General features: G+C 47.3%; 1 protein-coding gene across 3 annotated transcripts in view; it reads left to right on the forward strand.

The window, feature by feature from the left end:
• The first annotated feature begins 1801 nt into the window (after window positions 1-1801).
• Window positions 1802-17477, forward strand: part of ACSL5 (acyl-CoA synthetase long chain family member 5) — a 48020-nt gene continuing 32344 nt past the window's right edge. Inside the window, exons 1-3 of one of the 3 annotated variants that reach the window (XM_079793781.1) lie at window positions 1802-2418; window positions 5189-5277; window positions 7999-8176. Coding sequence is in view for 1 of the 3 variants with exons in the window: in XM_079793780.1 (XP_079649906.1) it covers window positions 10571-10589 (19 nt within the window). In the remaining 2 variants the exon portion in view is untranslated. Of the gene's footprint in view, window positions 2419-5188; window positions 5278-7998; window positions 8177-9556; window positions 9617-10134; window positions 10590-17477 lie in introns of those variants that run through there. The other 2 variants (XM_079793782.1, XM_079793780.1) reach the window with 2 other exon arrangements.

The following is a 17477-nucleotide window of genomic DNA, read 5'->3' on the forward strand; positions in this document are numbered from 1 at the left end:
TCAGTTTCCTTGATGCTGGCCAGCCTGGACCATAGACCAGATACGGGCCCAGCTGTTCAGCATCCAAGGTCAGATAAGATTGGCTGTGTCCAGGGAGGTGGGGTTTTCATAAAAACCTCCAGCATTTTTCTAGCTGCCTCCACCCTGCTTTCCACTTCCATCCCTTCAATTTGCAAGTCAGTGGTCTGACCGTGTTTAGAGAACAATGACGGTTTAGCATGAGTGGGTTCGAACTTCTCCAGAAGATAAGAGATGGGAAATGGTGTGTGGCCCACTGGAAGGGGGAGATGAGGCTGCCATGTCCTAGAGGGAAAGACAAAAGGAGAGGCAGCTGTCACGCCTGCCCTCCAACACTCTCCTGCGTCTTCCTAGAAAAGCATCAGCCTCAGGCTTCCCAAGGGACTAAGACTATAGTTGAGCCTCTGTTTCATTTCCTATGAAATGGGGACATGGCAGGGGCAGAGACCTCTGACATTACCAGCTTCTTGCCCTAAAACCCCAGGACTCTGGTGGCTTCATAACTAACCAAGTACTCCACTCAGGGGTGGCAGCAAATTTTTTTCCAGGTCTCGCTTACAGGTTTCTAAAGGGAAGGTTACTGAAGACTTAGCACACCTTGTACACACCATCCCAGAAGTCAGAGCAAGTCAAAGGTGGCTATTACCTGTCAGGGTGTGAACAGCAAACTTCCCAGTTGGTGTTCTCAGCTTTTGCAAATACTGAGTTAACTTCACTGGATATGAAGCTCCTAGTGAGTAAATGTTTGAGAAGCCAGGAGAAAGTGGAGCAAAGGTTGAACTTGTATAAAGCAGGAGATCATAGTTCCTGGACCTGTAACAAAGCAAATTCCTTGGAAACAAAAGCCACTCCTTTAGGTGAACACACACGCACGACTCCTAGAAGGCCGGGATGGAGCACTGAAGAGGCTTGTGTGAGAGGAAGCGGTCTTCCCTCCTGAGGACTTCACCTGTCTCTTAGATACTTCAACCACCTGTACTTATCCCGAGCTGCTGAAGGACACTCTTCCTCTGGCCTGTGATGTTTGTTCTTTCTCTCACCTGTTTCCACCAGGAAAGTGTCTTTGACACCCGAACAGTTGCTTTTGACAATGTGGGGTTTCCAATCCATATTTTCCAATTTTCTTCTGGCTACAAATATAATCTGAAGTTTAGCAGGTTGGGCTGCTCTAAATGCCAGATTTTGGATCTGGATATTTATTTTCTGGTCTTTCATCCTGCCTCCCAGGTAAAGACCCTGCTCCCCCCCCCACCCCCCCCCCCCCAAAAAAAAAGCCTTAGCTGGAAGAGCAAAAACTTCCAGAAAGTACTGGAGAGGTGGGCAGCTGCCTACTCCTGCTACTGAGTAATCAAAAATACTAAATGATTAGAAGTGATGTAATTAGTTCCAAAGCCACTTTTCAGAAAATTTTAAGTTTTCCAAAAGCACCTGTGTTGTCACAGTATCTTAAACACTGAGTGGATAGAGACTGTATCCTTGCCTTAATACATCTTTCTCTGCTAATTACATACCTTTAACCCAGGAGAATCATATGCTCTTTCGTCTGAGCCAATCAGGGACCTGCCTGCCACTTGGTGTCTGGGTGGCTTTTCTAAAGGGAGGCAGGATGTTCCTTTTGAATCTCCACCCTCCTGAGCTTTTTGTCCGGAGAGACCAGAACCCCTCCCATTTCCTGTCGTTTCCGCTCAGCTCCTGTTAAACTTTCCAAATAGCTCCCTAGCCAGGCACCGTAGCCAGTTGCTCTCCATGCTGTGATCCTGGGGAACCCAACCAAGGCTGCAACACAGAGGACGATATCCTTAAACACTTGGCTAGAGGGAAGGGCTTGGCATGCATCCCCAAGTAGCAATGCTCCTGTTGGAGGTTTCTCCCACACCGCCCTGTAGGAAGCTGTGTAGCAGGATGGTTGGGAGTGCAGGTTTGAAATGAGACTTAAGTTGGCTTGGACAAGTTGTAGACTGTCTGAATCTCAATTTCCCCCTTTGTCATTACTCTGACGAGCTCAAGTGAGGATTAGATGAAGTCATAGAGGTAGAGCACATGCCATGGTGCCTGGCATTGAACAGCAGTGAGAGAGTAGTAGCAGTTTTATCAAGGGACTATTGCTTCAGTCAAAATCACACACTCCATTGGATGGATGATGTAAATCTGGCAGAACAAACCATTGCTACTACAGAGACCAGAGGAACAGGTTAAAGACAGGGCCCTCTTCAAGTTCACCTGGAGCAGTTATAACATGCTCGCTTGCTGCCACCGGTAACACCACCTTTAGCTTATATTCCATGGCATTAAGGCAGAGAACCTTTGGCTTCAATCAATGTCATCCAAGAGAAAAAGAGTGTGCGCCACACTCTCTTCAGTAATTTCCAGCAGACACATTTAAAAGAGTAAAAGGAACAGGTAAGATTGCTTACCTACTATATCGCACATTCTTATTTCAACGTGGAATCAAAAATTTTAAATTATTGATGTATTTCTTGATGATTGATTGATTGATTTTAGAGACAGGAAAGGAGGGAGGGAGGAAGGGAGGGGGAGAAATAGAGGGAGAGAAAGAGAAACATTGATTTATTGTTCCACTTACTTATACACTCATTGATTTTTGTATGTGCCCTGACCAGGGATCGAACCCACAACCTTGGTAAATGTAACCAATTGAGATTCCCGTCCAGGATCAGAATCAATATTTTTAAGTTGGGATTTTATGTTATTTTCTTCATACTAAGTGTCCAAAATGTGATGTGTGTTTTATATTTAAACATATCTCAATGCAGACTGGCCTCATTTCCAGTTCTCAGCAGCCACACCTGGCTCCTGGTCACAGTACTGACAGTGCAGGTCTGCACCTTCACTCTGAGCTCCCCTTCTAACCTGCTGGGAGGTAGTGACGTTTCCTTGGGATTGTGGAAGGTTCTGGGAATTTAGAGCAGACACCTCTCTCAGGGGCCTTTACACTTTCCATCTGATTCTTAAATGCTCTTGAGAAGTTTTTGCTGATAAAGGAGTAGGTTGTTTGTGTCACTATGTTCCAACCTTGCTGACATCATGACCCTGAGAAGATTAGTATTTATCTGGCACACTGGGACCCCAAGGTGAGGCCATCTATGAGCACACCTGGCCACTCCAAGGACTGGGGGGTCAGTATCTCTTAGCCCAACAGTGAGCCGTGGCTTGTCAGGTGGGAAGCTAAGTTTGCAAGGCAATTTGCTCTGTGTGCATGTTGTTAGAGTTGAGGAGGGCACATTTTGGGGGTTGGGGGAAGTTTTCTTGCAATCTGTGCAAACACCATTCTTGTCAAGCAAGTGCGCAAGCCTGAGTAACACTTCCTCTCCACAAAGAATGAACAAGTGGCCTTAAGAGCTCGGGTGCCCAAGCTGCTGCTGTCAGTGACTCCAGTTGAGCAAGACAAGCTGCTACTGACACCGAGCTATGGGTCCAGCTTCTCCCATGTGCACTGTGAAGCCGCATGGTGCAGGGCTGACTGCAGAGCCCAGCACAGAGCTATGGGCACTCACAGAACAGCAGACAACTAAGCAGAAAAAGCTGGGGGGTTGGTGAGGGGTGGTACACACACACACACACACACACACACACACACACACACACACACAGCTGAATGTGTGGTGCATTGCCCCCTCTAGTTGAGTGAAGAAAGGTTCTGTGTGGGAAATGAGCTCAGTGGCAGGAAGGATGTCCAAGCAGATGGGACGCCCTTCTGAGAAGGGAAAAGGTAGCTCTTGTTCCACCCTTGGCATCAGGTCGATCCCTGGCATTGGGTCCTGCTTCCTCTAGAGCCAATGGTTCTTCATTTCCTTTGAGTGACCAATGGAAGTCCCAGAGAGAAACACATACATAAATACACAAGATTGCAAGGGGTCTATGGAATGGGTTGTACTCAATCATACATGCATGCTTGGGCTCTGGACTCAAGACTGCCCGGACTTAAAATCTGACTCTGAGACTGAGCCAACTGTAAGCCACAACCTGGCCTCTCTTAACCTTTCCTCTTCTGCAAAATGATAATTTTTTCACGGGGTCGCTGTGAGGGTAAATGATATGTCCATGATCATGATCATCTTCAAGACCTTTGGAAAGGAGCTGGCATGAGAACCCAAGATTTCTACCCTGTACGATGTACTTTGAGTGCCATTAGCCCTTTGAAACATCAGATAACTAAGGAAAGGGTGGGTATGGAATTCCGATAATTAGAATGATCAATTGTGACACCCTTAAGAGTTTCAAGAACTTCGCCCCTTCCTTTCACATCTCAGTAGAAGAGTAAACGTCAGCTCTGCCATGTGGGAAGCTAAAGGTCGGTCCACCGCGGCTTTCCTTTTGCTCTCTTTGTGCCATCGCAACCTCTGCCCTGCTCCACAGCTAAGTGTAGGGAGAGACATCTCACTTCCTTTCCTTCTGATCCATCGTTACTAAGTTCACATGAACTGATTCAGCCCATCCCTCTAGGACAATGCTTCCCTTTCTTCCTGGGACGTGTTGCCTGACTAAAGACTTGGCTTAGCTGTCAAAGCAGCTGAAGGTCCTTGTAAATAAGTGTTCCCTGTGCCCCAGCTCCTTCAGACACGCTGTGCTTTCTGTTTTTCTTCTCATCGCCATACTTCTTCTTTGCCTCACCTGGGATGCTTACAATGAGCACTGTTGAATAACTATTCCCTCATCTAAATCTAAGGAAATATTCCAAAGCAGAGGGCTGAGATTTAAGAGGAATCTCTGGATTCTGAGGATTAAAAGGAGAAATTCCACTGTTCCTTAGAAGGACTTCATTAGCTTCATGCTGTCTGGAATCTGCAAACACTCCCCATAAGTCCTTGAAATAATATTTGATGTCCTGATTGATTCATTCCCCTGCCCTTCCCTCCCTCCCCCCCAAGACACACACACACACACACACACACACACACACACACACACACCCTGCTCTAAAATCTCCTTTGCAACCAACCATATTCTTTAAAGAAGGGCTCTTTTTCATAGACAAGCCACAAATCGCCTGGCTTTACAAAATAGCCTGAAATTGTTAAAAAATATAATAATAATATTTGGCCCCACTACCCCCATCATGGACCCATGACCAAGCTATAGATCTTGGGAGAGCAATGAACTTTTTCTGAGATTCCATTTTCTCATCTGTGCAACTTTAACTCCCTGGCAGGTTTCCTGGAAGAGCCACATGAAGTCCTTGTCAAGGGGCCTGGTTCCCAACAGCCACTGAAGGTTTTTGTCTTTGCTGACACCTCACAGGTCTGTTAAGAGATCTTCTGGAAGTGTTTGATAAACTAGGAGGAGCTATATAAACACACAGCGGTGTTATGTAAAGTTGGCTCACTTCCAAGGTCTGTCTTTTCCTGCTTTCAAAAATGGAGAAACTCTGGTTTTGCTTTTGAAGGGTTGTCAGGCCCCACCATCAGAGAAGTATCTCAACTGTTTCCAGGCTCTGTTAGAAAACTCTGGAACGTTGGCCTCTGGTGTTCTAGAACTGTTGCCTATGAAATGCATGGTTCCACTGTCCCTAGGAGAGGGGAAGGAATGTACACAAACCAACCAGAGCAGCATGTGTAAGTGTATAGAGCTGCGGCTATTGGGTCAGACTCTTCCACACCTCGAGCACCTACCTATGAATCACCTGGAAAAATAAAGGTTGGCACTTTTTAGGCCACGGGATGCCTGATCTCAAAATCATTTTCTTTTTTATTGAATTCTAACTGCATATGGCTGGGGGGAGAACAGGAGGATAGAAGGATGTTTCAAAAAAGCCTATCTAACACTTTTCTTTTTTATATCTAACACTTTCATTTTTTAAGAGCGATGCTAAGGGAAACAATGGTTTATCAAGAGATGAAGTATCATGCTAGGGCACTGAGACCTGGGTTCTGGACATCCCTCCCCTACTGAATCAATGACTTACCCTAGCTAGCGACTTCACCTTTTGGGGTCTCAGGTATCCTCAAGAATAAAGTTAAGGCTGTTGGGTCAAGTAACGCCCCCTACACTCCCACGGTCTCACCCACGTAGGTTGTCTGACTGTGATGCCATGCGGTTTTGATTTACATTTACGTAAAGGAGAAGTGGGACAGTGAGTAGCAATTCCTTCCACTGTTGCCAAAGCTCTATTCTTGGACTTGGCCTGCCAGCGATCTTGAGTAACACCTCTCTTCTACACTCTGTGTCAAGTTGTCCTCCCAACTGTAGGGTCAGCATAGCCAAGACTACCCCAAACACAGTCCCCTTTAACCTTTCAGTAGTTGAGCCCATTGAAGGTCAGGAAGCTGCTGATAGTGAGCTCCTAGTGTGGTCCCCAGATCAGCAGCATCCACATCACCCAGAATTGTTAGGAATTCAGATTCTCAGGCCCGCACCCAGGCCGACTGAACCAGAAACTCTGGCACTGGCTCAGTCATCTGGGCTGCAACAAGCTCTCCAGGGGATTGTGAGGCTTGCTCGAGTTTGGGAACCACCACCTTGGAACACCTTGCTCTGGAAACCACTGCATCAGAAGGTGGTCCAACACAACTTGGCATTTGTCCAATCAAGTGGGATTCATGCTCCCAGTTCTTTAGCCACTTCTTAGAAGCCATTTTTTTCCTCAGGTACTAGGGCTCTGTGACGAGAAATGACCTTGAAGAGTTAATGCACCTCAGAACTAGAGAATCTGGCCTAATAAGACCTCTTTGTTAGTGTGGGAGCCACTCCTCCCCACAGGAGTGGCTACCAGCAGGAAGTGGTATTGGCTTCTAATTTTTATATTGGCCACCTGACCAAGTGGTTAGAAGAAACCTAATGAAGCATTTCCACGAATTTCTGCAGGCCTGGTCCACAGAAAGCCTTCGAGTGCCTAAGGTCTACTGGTGGTTAAATGAACACTTAGCCATGACGCAGCACAATCGGGGCAGAGGCAGCGCGGTGGGTGTCTGTGTCCCTACCACAGGTCTTGCCTTGATAACTGGTTGTGTGATTCTGAGCGATGTCTTTCACCCGAAAAGGCCTCCATTGGCCTCACCTGTAAAATGGGTATTAAACACAATCTCCAGGGCCTCTCTCACCTCCACTCACCATTTTTGTTCAGTAATGATGCCTTGTAGTCTTCAAGATTTTGGAATCAAGAATGGGGACTAGGGACTTCCAAATGGAAAGAGAGGGTAGGACACTTACTATATAGGCTAAACAGTGATGCAATAGCAATCCTGCTCCTTCCAGGGCCTTGCTAAGCTGTGGGTAGTTGGAGCCTGGATTCTGCATTCTAATTTTGTATTGACTGATTGATTTGAGAGAGAGAGGGAGAGAGAGGGAGGAAGGGAGAGAGAGAGAGAGAGAGAGAGAGAGAGAGAGAGAGAGAGAGCCATTGATTTGTTGTTTCACTTAATTATGTACACATTGATTGCTTCTTGTGTGTGCCCTAATGGGAGATCGAACCCACAACCTTGGCATATTGGGACACACAGAGCTACCAGGCCAGGGCCAGGATTCTGCATTCTAAATTCAACCTAGCTGGGTTTGTGCCTCAGTCTAGACTCTAGAGTGATTTGCCTTATTTGGTTTTTTAGCGATGTTCTAATTCTGGAGGGGTCACTGGCCTCTGCTTATTCCAACCTTAAAGTTAGAGCTTGAGTAACAATTAGAGTGGCTTCTCATTCTTCTCTCACTCTCGATTCAGGGAGTGCTTTAATCCCTAATTTTCTCTAGATTTTCCTTTTCCTGTTGCAATCTCAAGTATTCTGCCCCAAAAGCAGATGCAAAGCCCTACCAAACCTCTTTTCTTCCACAGAGGTATGGGCTCTGCAAAGGATTTTGCTTGTTAAACCTTAGCTTTCTTAGCTGAGGGCTTTTTTTTCCTCCTTCCTCTTAAGCCCATTGCATAACAATCTGCTGTTTTAACCTTTTGCCAAATTCTACACTTCTCACTGTCTGAGGTTACTACGAGTGTTTGAACAGGTAACGTCTACCTTTGAACTTCTGTTGCAACAGGTTCAAAGTTTTCAGGAGAGCTTGTTGGCCACTCTCAGGACAGTACGCATTGGCTTCAGGTGTGGCCAGTCCCCAGAGCTGTGGCAAAGGCAGAGGTGCCTGCCGGTGGCGCTGAGCCCCTACAGCCAGCTGTGAGGGGCGCATTCCCTGCACCCAGGAAGTGAACGGATCCTTACAGGTAAGCTGCAGTAACTCTGCCTGCTCTAGAGTTTATGTGTCTATGGGAGAGCAGGGATGGGAGTGGTTGAGGGGAGGGAAGTGGGACATATGTCCATTCTCAGCCTAAGGCACTTTCAACATGAAGTTACATTTCATTGAGTAGTAATCTCAGCTGACTTATGTGGGAGGCACAAGAAAATCAATCAAAACCGGGTGGAGACATTGGATCGAGCTGAATGCTGGCAGGAGATAGACTTGGAAGAGAAAGTTGTTCATTTCACTAAATACGATCAAAACAGATTTCAAACCTCTGAGGATTATAGAGGAAGCCCGGATGTGGGTCTCTTTCATCTTCCATTCAGAAATTTCTGTGTCAATATGGTTAGAAAGGGCATTCATTCATCAGCTGTTGATGGCAGCGTTCCCATTTGGAAGAAAGAAGGAGAAGAGAAACCTCAGTAGACACTCTGTCAGGTGCTGGGGTCTCTACTAAGTGCAGGACAGGCATTACCTCATTGGGAGGTGGTTGGTATCGCATTTCATAAACAAATCATGTGCCTCTGGGCTTGAACAGCATGGCCTGGGCTACACAGCTGAGATGTTATGGCGAGGCAAGGGTTTGAGTCACGACCAGTGTGTTGCTACAGGCTGCTGCGTGATGCAGAATTCATGTGGATTGCCAAACCTTCTGTGGCTCTCTCAAATCTCGGGGCAGTCACTCATGTGCACAGAGGACTGACTAGGAATGCAAGTCAGCTAGACCTTTAGAATGACCCAGAGTGTTCTGAACTTGAGCTTTTGGCTCTGGAGGGAACAATTAGAAATAAAGAGAGGCTAGTCTCTTCCTGGCTCTGAGCTCTTCATCTGGTTGGTAAAAGAAGACAGCACCCAGGGAACAGCCCACAGCATTAGAGTGGCCGAGACTCCACGCCCATTCTGCTGTCCTGGGCTCTCCGCTGGGGGAAGCTTCCTCTTGGGGGGTTGAGCTGCTGAAACTAAGCCGAGCCGAGTGCTCCTTCAGCCATGAGATGCCCCAGAAGCGGGGGGCTACCCTCATCTTCCTGTACTTCAATTTCTCCCATGTCTTAGGTGGTCTCCAGGGAGACCCAGTGACCAACTCCTGTTCTCTGAGATTGTGGCCAAGCCTATCCTGGTGTTGTTAGTCAGAACTTTTTAGGACCTCCTCTCTTGGAGAGAAAAGAAATCCTAAGCTGGCTGGGAACGTGCTGTTAACTTCCGGGGTGTCTGGGAGGTGGGAGGGAGGAAGAGGGACAGGAAGGGGCAGGAGAGTTCGTATTTCTGCTTCTAAGTTCCAGAATGGAAGTTCCCGTGCCCTTCTGTGGCCACAGCCTTAGGCGAATCCAATGAGACTAGTACAGGTCCTGATACCTCTGCTAACTCCCTGGAGACTTTCAGGAGGCCTGAACATTCTAAACAATTTCATAACAATACTAAGAAGGTATTTGCCTTTCCCACGTTCATTGCCCTTTGTGTGTGTGTGTGTGTGTGTGTGAGAGAGAGAGAGAGAGAGAGAGAGAGAGAGAGAGAGAGACGCTGGGTTTTCCAGAAGCTACTAGATGCGAGCCAGGTCAGTCTGACAGCCCCTGGCACATGTGCTTGTCTGGTCCTGTGATTTAATTTTTCCAGGTTTACTTTGGGGAGGTCGGGGAGGCAGCAGAATGGATTTTTGATTTAAAGTCTGAGGGATGAAAAGGATGAGCTAATGGGTCAGAGGAAGGAAAACAAAGTCTTTCCATTCACCCCTGTGCTTTCTGGCCTGGTGCATTGTGGCTTTATCAGCTTCGGGCCTGAGGCAGGTATGCTGGGGATTGTAGAGAGGCTGACACCCCCGGGCGCTGGGCTGGCCTCCGGTTCCCCTCGGGTCCTGGGAGGTCTGTGAGGGCTGAGTTGCCTGGGGAGGGACTTCCTTGCTCTGTGACTCTAGCAGGGAGCAGCGTCACTTCCTCAACACACTGTCTGAGGGGCACCTCCTGTCACTTTTGTTTGTTTGATTTTTGTCTTCGCTCACTCCGAGGTGGTCAAAGGAGGAAAGGGTGAACAGTGGGATGTGGGCTGGCTTCGTCTCAGCCCTCGGGGGCTGGGGTTGAGGCGTTTGACAAGCTGCCAGGGTAGGCTTGGCGCCTTCTCCCTCCTGGTCAGACGCTTCCACTTTCAGTTGTAAACTGAAAACCAGGAAGTGGAGTCCCCGAGCACGTTCAGGAGCCCGGCCATGGCCTAACGTGGGGCCGGCAGACAGGGCAGAACTGGGGCACTCTGAGCCGGGCCATCGGTCTGCATGGATGCTCTGAGGCCACTCAGTCCCTGGAGGTCACAGGGGTGAAGGAAGGAGAACAGGGACTCACGTGCCAGAAGAACTTGGATCAGGAAGCTCCATCGCTGGAAACACTGAGGGATGCGAACCCCCTCCCAGGGTAAGGGGACCGTGTTAAGGGGGGTATTTAGCAAAGTGTCTTGGGAGCGTGGGGCAGAGGCTGAGAAGGCATTCTGACTCCCAGATTCAGTGAATCTAGAGCTGGCTGTGTCCCAGCCACGTGTCAGCACTTTCTCTCTCAGGTCTCTAGGGCCCTCCTGTAGACCCTCCTCATCAGGACGGGGGAGTGGAGGGAGGAATGTGGGCATGAGGTAGACTTTCTTCCTCCTGCCTCTCTCGGGGAGGTGAACCATAGCCGAGACCTGGTTTCCTGGGCCTAAGCATCTGCCCTAGCTCCCATGTGGGCTGCGGGTTGCTCTCCATTTTCATGGAGGACTTTGACTCCTTCCTGTGGTAAGGGCTGATAAATGAGTGAGTGATGGAATGGTTCTGATGGAGCTGGGTCTGTTTAAGGGCAAGGGCCAACAGTTGAATCTCAGATGAACTTCAAGGATGTTCAAGGAGCGAGCATTAAGAAGGGACTCCGCAGTCGGTGCTTTCTGGCTTCTGTGGGTATCAACCCTTGTGGAGGTTTGAAAAGTAGGATTGAATCGGTAGCTCCAACATGTAGGTGACTGGTGGTCTCTCACAGAGGCAGAGTCTTAGAAATAATTCAATTAAACATATTTAATTTAATTTTAAAAGTAAAAGATTGATTTAGTAAAAAATAAAAATAGAGTAATTGGGTTTGCTTGATCGCTTTTGCTATATTCCAGCATGGGAGGCATGCTCTGGTGGTTCCCTCTAATTTACAAGGGTTTGAGATGAACATAGAATAATCTTGGAAGAGCCATGGCATATAAAATGTGGTTGGTATCACTTGCGTGCTTGGCACAATGCAAGGAACAAAAACCTAAATAAAACAAGAATCACAGATGCTTTTAGGATAGGCAGATCATATAGCCAAGTAAAGTAAATGGTACATAATAAGATGTCGATGGTGAGGACTCTGGCAAAATGCAAGGCAGGCATACCCCTGAAAAACACATTTCAATTTCTTTTTTTTTTAATAACAAATATTAACCAGACCAAACAGAATGTATTAGCCAGGCATTTGACTTAGATACTAACCTAAAACAGTAATCTCTCCTAGGCTATATTCTAACTCTTTGAGGACAAAAACACCTACAATAAAATCCGTACATCATTGAGTTCCTAACGGCTAAGTATACAGGGGGGCCACAGATTCTGCAAGGGAGGCTGGGGGGTCGGGGGAAGGGAGAGCATCAGAGAATGAATGGACAGAGGGAAGATGAAGCCAGTTATACAACAGCTCATAGTAGATACACTTACATTTTTTCTTTTTTTTCTTCTTCTTCAATCCTCACCTGTGGACATGTTCATTGATCTTAGAGAGAGAGAGAGAGAAGGAGGGAGAGAGAGAGAGAAATATCGATGTGAGAGAAAAACATTGATTGGTTGCCTCCCACCCATGCCCCGACTGGGGATCAAACCTGCAACCCAGGTATGTGCCCCAACAGGGAGTCAAACCCGCAACCCTTTTGGTGCATGGGATGATATTCCAACCAACTGAGCCACCCAGCCAGGGCGATACACTCACATTTCATTAAGACAATCTTATGAGGTGGATGGTTTCACCATTTCATGGTTGAGAGAGTAGGCTCAGAGAGGGATGGCAATTTCCCCAAGGTCACAAAGCAGCCAGTTGTCTAATGCTAAAACCATGCTCCATCCACTCATGTGTGGAATTAGCTTTTCTTCAGACTTCCTAAAAAATTGTATTTGTGATACGATTTTCAAGTATGGGAACCGGGGCAGGTATTATTTATTAGATATTTTTCAGGTTGACATTTTTCTGGAACTATAATTATTAGAGGACCATTCATTGAATATATTCGACGGGGCAGTGCTGTCCTATTTTATGGGGCTTTTCTCGTTGATTTTTAAAATGATCTGTGAGGTAGGTACTTTGTTTCATAGGTAGAGAAACTGAGAGTTAGAAAGAAAGAAACTGGACACGGTGTGCAGAGATTGGAGCTGGACTTTGAACTCTGACACGTTTAGTTCCAAAGGCAAGCTGTGGCTCAGTTTCTGAGAAACCTAGTTTAGTGCTCATGGGCCAAAGAATCGGAAACGGGGAGAAACCCTCCTTTGACAATCCTCCCACTTGTTTCAAATCCAGAGAAGCAGAAAGCAGATTGGTGGCTGATAGGGATTGGGAGGAGAGGAATAACTGCTACATGGGTTCAGGGTTTCCTTGGGGGATGACGAAAGTGCTTAGGACCTAGATAGAAGTGGTGGTTGGCCAACATGTCAATGTTCTAAGTGCCACTGAGTTGTTCACTTTCAAATGGTTAATTTTATGTGAATTGCACCTCAAAGAAGTCCTCCCACCTCCTGGGAGGGGAATTCCCAAATCAGACTTTTGGCAATATTTTAGAAACCAGGGGTGACGTGTCTGCTCCGGTCTGTCTCATATGCCTGGCCAGCGATGCACTGATCCTCATTTGGGGTTCAGCCTGGGTTGATTCTTGGGCAGCACCTTGCAAGGGCGACGTGTCCCTGGCTGCCCTGAGTTTATCCATCACTGCGCATGTTCACACTCTGCTGTAAACTCCACTGGGTCTGTTTCTCCCCTAGGTGACTATGCCTTGAGGTCAGAAATGGACCCTCACTCCTTCTTTCCTCCGGCACAGGGCCTGATATTTCCCAGGCTCTTACTTCATTCATGTTAGGTCAGGTAGCCCTTGTACTGCTATGAGAAGGCCATGGTACCCCCCCTCTTCAGGGGAGCTGGTAGTAGATCTCTGGGTTCCCAGTGGTCGTTCTACTATAAGAGTTATGAGGTTGTGAAGGGCTTGTAGGAGAACGCAGGGGTGGGGTAGGATGAGAGGAGATGGGTGGGTCGGAGCTCAGAGGTATACCATCCCCTCTCCAGCTACAAATCCTCTGTTTAGATAGAAATGAGGAGTTAAGACCTTTGCACATAAGTTGAAAGATGGTTATAGTATGAAGACCTTGATTATCTCTTCTCATTTGGGATTTCTCAAAATAGAACATCTGATATTGACAATGAGTTGGAAACAGGTGAGTGGAAGGGGAACTAGTCTACTGAGAACTCCCCATGTGCCCAACAGTGTACCAGAAGGCCCACCCAGTATCCCTTTGGAATAGAAATTATCACTGGCCCCTTCTTGTATACAGTTGAGGGAACTTACACTCAGTGACATTGTCACTGCCTACACCTGGCCACACACCTAGTAGTAGTAGAGCTATTGCTTTGGTACTTGAAAAGGCAATGACCTTACAAGTTTGCCTCTGGAAAGGAGACTATGGGCAATAAAGCTTATTTGCAAATTGGATCTGGTGACTCCTGACCATTGGCCAAACCAGGTAGCATGAGGGCTGATTCCGCAGAGAGCCCAGGTAGCAAGGTCTCTTTCACAAATTCTTGCATCACCCTGACCTTATCCTGGCATGGTGACGTGACCTAGCACTTTGTCCAGCCTATCTTTTTACAGGCTCTCTTATCAAATCCAGTAGACCTTTGAGACTGGGTTTCCTGACCTCAGTCCTCTCATAAATCACTTGGTCAGCAACAGACTTGGGGAGCATTGGGGGTGCAAGGTATTCCTTAGGGTAGGGCTGCTGGACTGTGATTTGTGGGAAACCTGATGGTGATCCAGTTGGATTTGTCACTGCCTGTCACCAGCCTATCAATGAGTGTCTCAACAACTATTTCAGGGTACCTTCATGGACTGAGTTAGTTGATCTAATGAGGGCTTTCCTATTAAATACCACTCAGCTCAACTGGCCAAGGCTCTCTGGTGTTTGTGAACTGAAATGACAGTGATGTGGTGTCAAAACCAGGCCCCAGGCACTGTCTCATTCAGCCTTCTTGGAAGCTTTTTCTTCCTTTTTCTTTTTCTTTTCAACTAAATCAGAAATACCCCTTCACCATCCTGTCCCTAAATGTCCTGCTTTAGTGCCTCTAGCCCTATTAGCTGTCACCCACATCTGGGTATCCCCTTCCTCGCTTCCACTGAGGTTCATCCGACCTAATGCAGTGACTGGTATCCATGGATACAGTAGAAGGGGAGACCCAGAAAACATTTGAGAAGGATGGTTCGGTGACAGTGACCCTGGCTGGACCCTTAGCTGAGGGTTTATTTGCCATTGGCGTCGTCAATAGGGTCATCATCCTTGATTGATCCTGGGAATGAGACTATTGGCAATAAAGTCAGGGGATCTAGACCCCTGAGGGTCTAGAGCTCCATACCTTTACCTCCACCCACTTTAGTCTACACTAGCCTCTCCCTTCTCCAAATTCATTAGCCCGTGTCCCACACACTGAATCCTTCTCTAAGTATGTTCAGTGTTTGATAGACTCTTAAGTCCTCAAAGGGCAGGAACTATATCTTCTAAGTGTTTTTCTCCCTGCACATGGCACAGTGGATCCAAGCTCTTTGTTGGCCTTATTAAAAGTAAATTATAAGTCAATTTAAAGTGCAGAGAATAAATAAATCTATTGCCATACACATACTTCTCCAGCCCACCGGATGCTCTCAAAACTGGGGTACATCCCAACATAGAGCATGTGTTTACTGCCTGGATAACTGGCTTTATTCCCTACTATGTACTCTACGTGTGCTTTCCCCATGCTGAGCACACTGCCTAGCACATAGTAGGTGCTCATATCATCAAATGCTTGCAGAATGAGTGGACCTTGGCTTCATTCGGGTCAGGCTGCTTAGCATTGTCCTTGCCATGGCATGAAGCCCCTGGCCGTGGCATTTCAGAGGAGGGCTCAGCTGATTCTGCCCCCCTCTGCAATGATACGATGTGACAGGTGCACATCGTGTCATTGCGGGATTGAATTCTGAGACCTGTTTTCTTCAACAGCTCCCCTTCCCTAGTTACCTTACTCTAAACTTGTGCCAGTAGTGAGTGAAAGGGGAAGGTGACCCAGGCACTGTGTTGGGCACAATGGCATCTGAAAGTCTGGCAGCCTCTGCCTGGAAGTTCTCATGGCCTAAGTTCACAGAATTGCAGGAAGCCTCCCTGAGACCTGAACCCATTTCTCACAACCCTCCTGAGCTCTGGTTCCTGCAGCTTTTCCTGTGTGATTTGGCAGCAAAGCTATCCCCAAAGGATTTGCACTGAAACCCTAACGATGTATTGATGGGGTGCTTGCTGGCGGGCCAGGGCACCTGTCCCATGCCTAGCCCTCACCCTCTCTCTGTCAGCTCCCGTCCAAGCTGGAACTGTTAACATGTGGCCTAGCAATTGGGCTAGAAAGAGCGACATGTGGGAGCTTCCTATCACTTTCCTGTGTTAATTATTGAAACTCTCACAGAACCTTTCCGTGGTGTGGCAGTGACTACTGGGCCAGCCTCTGGGGTTGAGTAGGGGTCTCCTTCGGTAATGCTGTCTTCTTGTCCTGCCCGGCACGGCCCTGTGGAGGTGAGAAAGGCCCTTTCTCCTCTGTCTTGGGCCATCCCCAGGTGTGTGTGTGCTTCAGAGCAGGCTGGGCGCCAGGCCTCCAGAGGAGGAGAGCCACCTTTGCCTGGAGCCATGGCCCTGCTTGGTGGGGAAGGTTACTGTAAGTCACCTGAGCACCGCTGGCGATTGGCTGGGAAGTTATCTGCAGGCTCGTAGGTCAGGAGCTTAGGCCAGCCTCTTTCCTCAGCAGCTTGAGGCCCTGGGACTGAAATGTGATCTTTGCTCTGGTTTCTTATCTGCTAAAGAAATGAATGAAAAGTGTTTCCACCCCCAGAGCTGCTGTGGGACCGGCCTGCTCAGTGGCTGAGAGCACTGCGCTCACCAGTGCTGGGGGAAAGACAGTGCGGCTGTGGTGGTGGGACAGCTGCATGTTTAGAAACAAAGCGAGGCTGTATTCTCAGGGGTGCTGGCAGGAAATGCCGCCCCACCCCCTGAAAGGTGGCGCAACTTCCTCAGTCAGCTGCCAAAGTCCAGGGCAGGATAATTTGGAGGTGTTCACTTTATGGTTTGTTGAGGATAGCATGCATATTTCAGATCAAGTGATAAGTGATACATACTCTCAAGTGTCACTTCCCTTAGGAGACCTACTCTAACCTCCCCGATTAAAAACAGCAACAAAACACAACCCTGATGAACCCTCAATCCTCCTCCTCTAGTTTATTTTTTTATTCCATTTAAAAAAATATAATCTAGGTATTGTTTAGGCTTGTTGTCAAACTCTCCAATAAAATACAGCCCCACCAGGGTGGGGTTTTCACTACTGCTTCCCATCCCCTGGAATGATGTCTAATACACAGCCAAGCACTTCAATATCTTTGGCTGATGATCGCACACTCGAAATTTCTGGAAAATTCATTCATGATTTTCCCTCTCCCATCTATCTTTTTCTATGAGGAGTATGCATTTAACAACTCAAAAATATACAGATTGTCTGATCATGGTTGTTGCTGCTTTTCTTTCTACTTTCCATATCAAGGCATGCAGATCTTCTTTATTCTTTTCCATACCTGCCAAGAGGTTACTCTCCTGTCAAGGAAGGCTCTCCTGGTCTCTGGCATTATAAATACTTTCCTTTCTTTCTTTTCTTTTCTTTCTTTCTTTCTTTCTTTCTTTCTTTCTTTCTTTCTTTCTTTCTTTCTTTCTTTCTTTCTTTCTTTCCTTCCTTCCTTCCTTCCTTCCTTCCTTCCTTCCTTCCTTCCTTCCTTCCTTCCTTCCTTCCTTTCTTTTTGTTTTTTAATTCTCACTCAAGGATATTTTTCCCATTGATTTTTACAGAGAGTGAAAAGGGAGGGAATTGGGCAGGAGGAGGGGGGCGCGTGGAGAGAGAGAGAGAAACATCGACACATCATTTGGTTGCCTCCAGGCTGGACCGGATCAAACCTGAAACCCAGATACATGCCCTTGACCAGGAATCAAACCCGAGACC

This window comes from Cnephaeus nilssonii (assembly GCF_951640355.1).
Source record: "Cnephaeus nilssonii genome assembly, chromosome: 16".
Taxonomy (NCBI): Eukaryota; Metazoa; Chordata; class Mammalia; order Chiroptera; family Vespertilionidae; genus Cnephaeus; species Cnephaeus nilssonii.